Raw genomic sequence first — 1,539 nt, 5'->3', positions numbered from 1 at the left:
TATCAGGACTCGACTCTTGATCCAAGGAGAAAAGCATATCTCGTGCAGAATCTTATGACCAGGTTTGGTTTGATATAATATTTTAAGATTTTTTTTCAATTATGTTTTATCTTACTCCGAATTGAATAGTACAAGTTACTGCAAGCCTACGATGAAGGTTAAATTAATTTCTCGCTATTGTTTTGAATTAGTCGCTGGATTGCTGCACAGCAGAAACTACCTCAGGCAAATGTAGAAGATAATTCCAATGGTGAAGATGTAGTGGGACGAACACCATCTTTTCGCTGTGCTGAGAAAAAAGTGTTTGGGTGTGAACATTACAAAAGAAACTGCAAGCTTCTTGCTGCTTGCTGTGGAAAGTTGTTTACTTGTCGATTCTGTCATGACAATGTCAGCGATCACTCAATGGACAGGTATCATTTCAGGATTTACATCACATTCAATTTATATTTCCCCCCTCTGATATTTAGTCTTATGATTTTAGAAAAGCAACATCAGAGATGATGTGCATGAACTGTCTAACAATTCAACCGGTTGGGCCAATATGCACAACACCTTCTTGCAATGGATTATCAATGGCAAAATACTATTGCAATATTTGCAAATTTTTTGATGATGAAAGGTACAAATTCTGATACTTTATCATTTTGATAAATACGATATATGATATTATAATATCTGTGGCTTGATAAGACCACAAGGGAAGTAATATTCTCAAATGAGATAGCTAGAATAATGCGCCGATAATGTTTTATTAACAATTTTGCACATAACATCGGATGAATTTTTTCACATCAGATACAAATGATTGCTTTGATTATTAATATTTCATGAAATTTTCCATTCTCAAGATTGGATATAATTTTTATTCCCGTTCATATCTTGACTTGCATGCTGTAAAGGGCTGATAAATGGTGACTGCAAGTCAGATTCATGAGTTTACTTTAAAGGGTTGATAAATGGTGACTTTGGCATTAAAGAACTGTTTTACAACAGTTCTTGACAGGGCTGAAAGTAATAGCTTGATAGCCTTCATACATGGCTGACAATAGGCAGTTCTTAGCCGACTGAAATGTTTATGGATAAAATTCTCAGCTGCTGACATTTATGGATAAATAAAAAGGAGAGACTAATTTCTTCTCCCAGGAGGTTGTCGAGTGAGTCAGTTTTTAACTCACTAAAAATTTAGTGAACAGAATACTAAAATCTAACTGATAATATGTTCCAAGTCTGGTCACAAAATTAGACTGCCTCAGAAAGTTCAAATATAGTAACAAAATGACCAAACAAGCTTAACATATCAGCACCCACACAAAATAGCCAAAGCTCCCGACTAACTACAAATCTTCAGAAAGCCAATATGGGTTATTAACTTCATCGTTTCTTCACCTTCAAGGTTCAACTGATGGGAGAATTTTGTTCTTGTGCCTTGCATAATGTTTTTTATAGCTATCCTATTTCATTGGATTATTCCAATTGTAATGTTTTAACTCATCTGGTTTGTTTACTCTTGCCTTATAGGTTCATTTCATCAATGAA

At 34.4% G+C, this 1,539-nt stretch overlaps 1 protein-coding gene across 1 annotated transcript; it reads left to right on the top strand.

The window, feature by feature from the left end:
- The first annotated feature begins 6 nt into the window (after positions 1-6).
- On the top strand, positions 7-650 carry LOC111786820 (zinc finger protein BRUTUS-like). Its single transcript, XM_023667040.1, has 3 exons — positions 7-62; positions 192-413; positions 485-650. Exons 1-3 carry the CDS (start codon positions 55-57, stop codon positions 633-635), a joined length of 381 nt encoding a protein of 126 aa, XP_023522808.1. The 5' UTR covers positions 7-54; the 3' UTR covers positions 636-650.
- Positions 651-1,539: the final 889 nt, after the last annotated feature.

This window comes from Cucurbita pepo, unplaced genomic scaffold (assembly GCF_002806865.2).
Source record: "Cucurbita pepo subsp. pepo cultivar mu-cu-16 unplaced genomic scaffold, ASM280686v2 Cp4.1_scaffold002904, whole genome shotgun sequence".
NCBI classification, from domain to species: domain Eukaryota; kingdom Viridiplantae; phylum Streptophyta; class Magnoliopsida; order Cucurbitales; family Cucurbitaceae; genus Cucurbita; species Cucurbita pepo.
The sequence above is the reverse complement of the archived record's forward strand: the minus strand, read 5'-3'. Positions and strand labels throughout refer to the sequence as shown.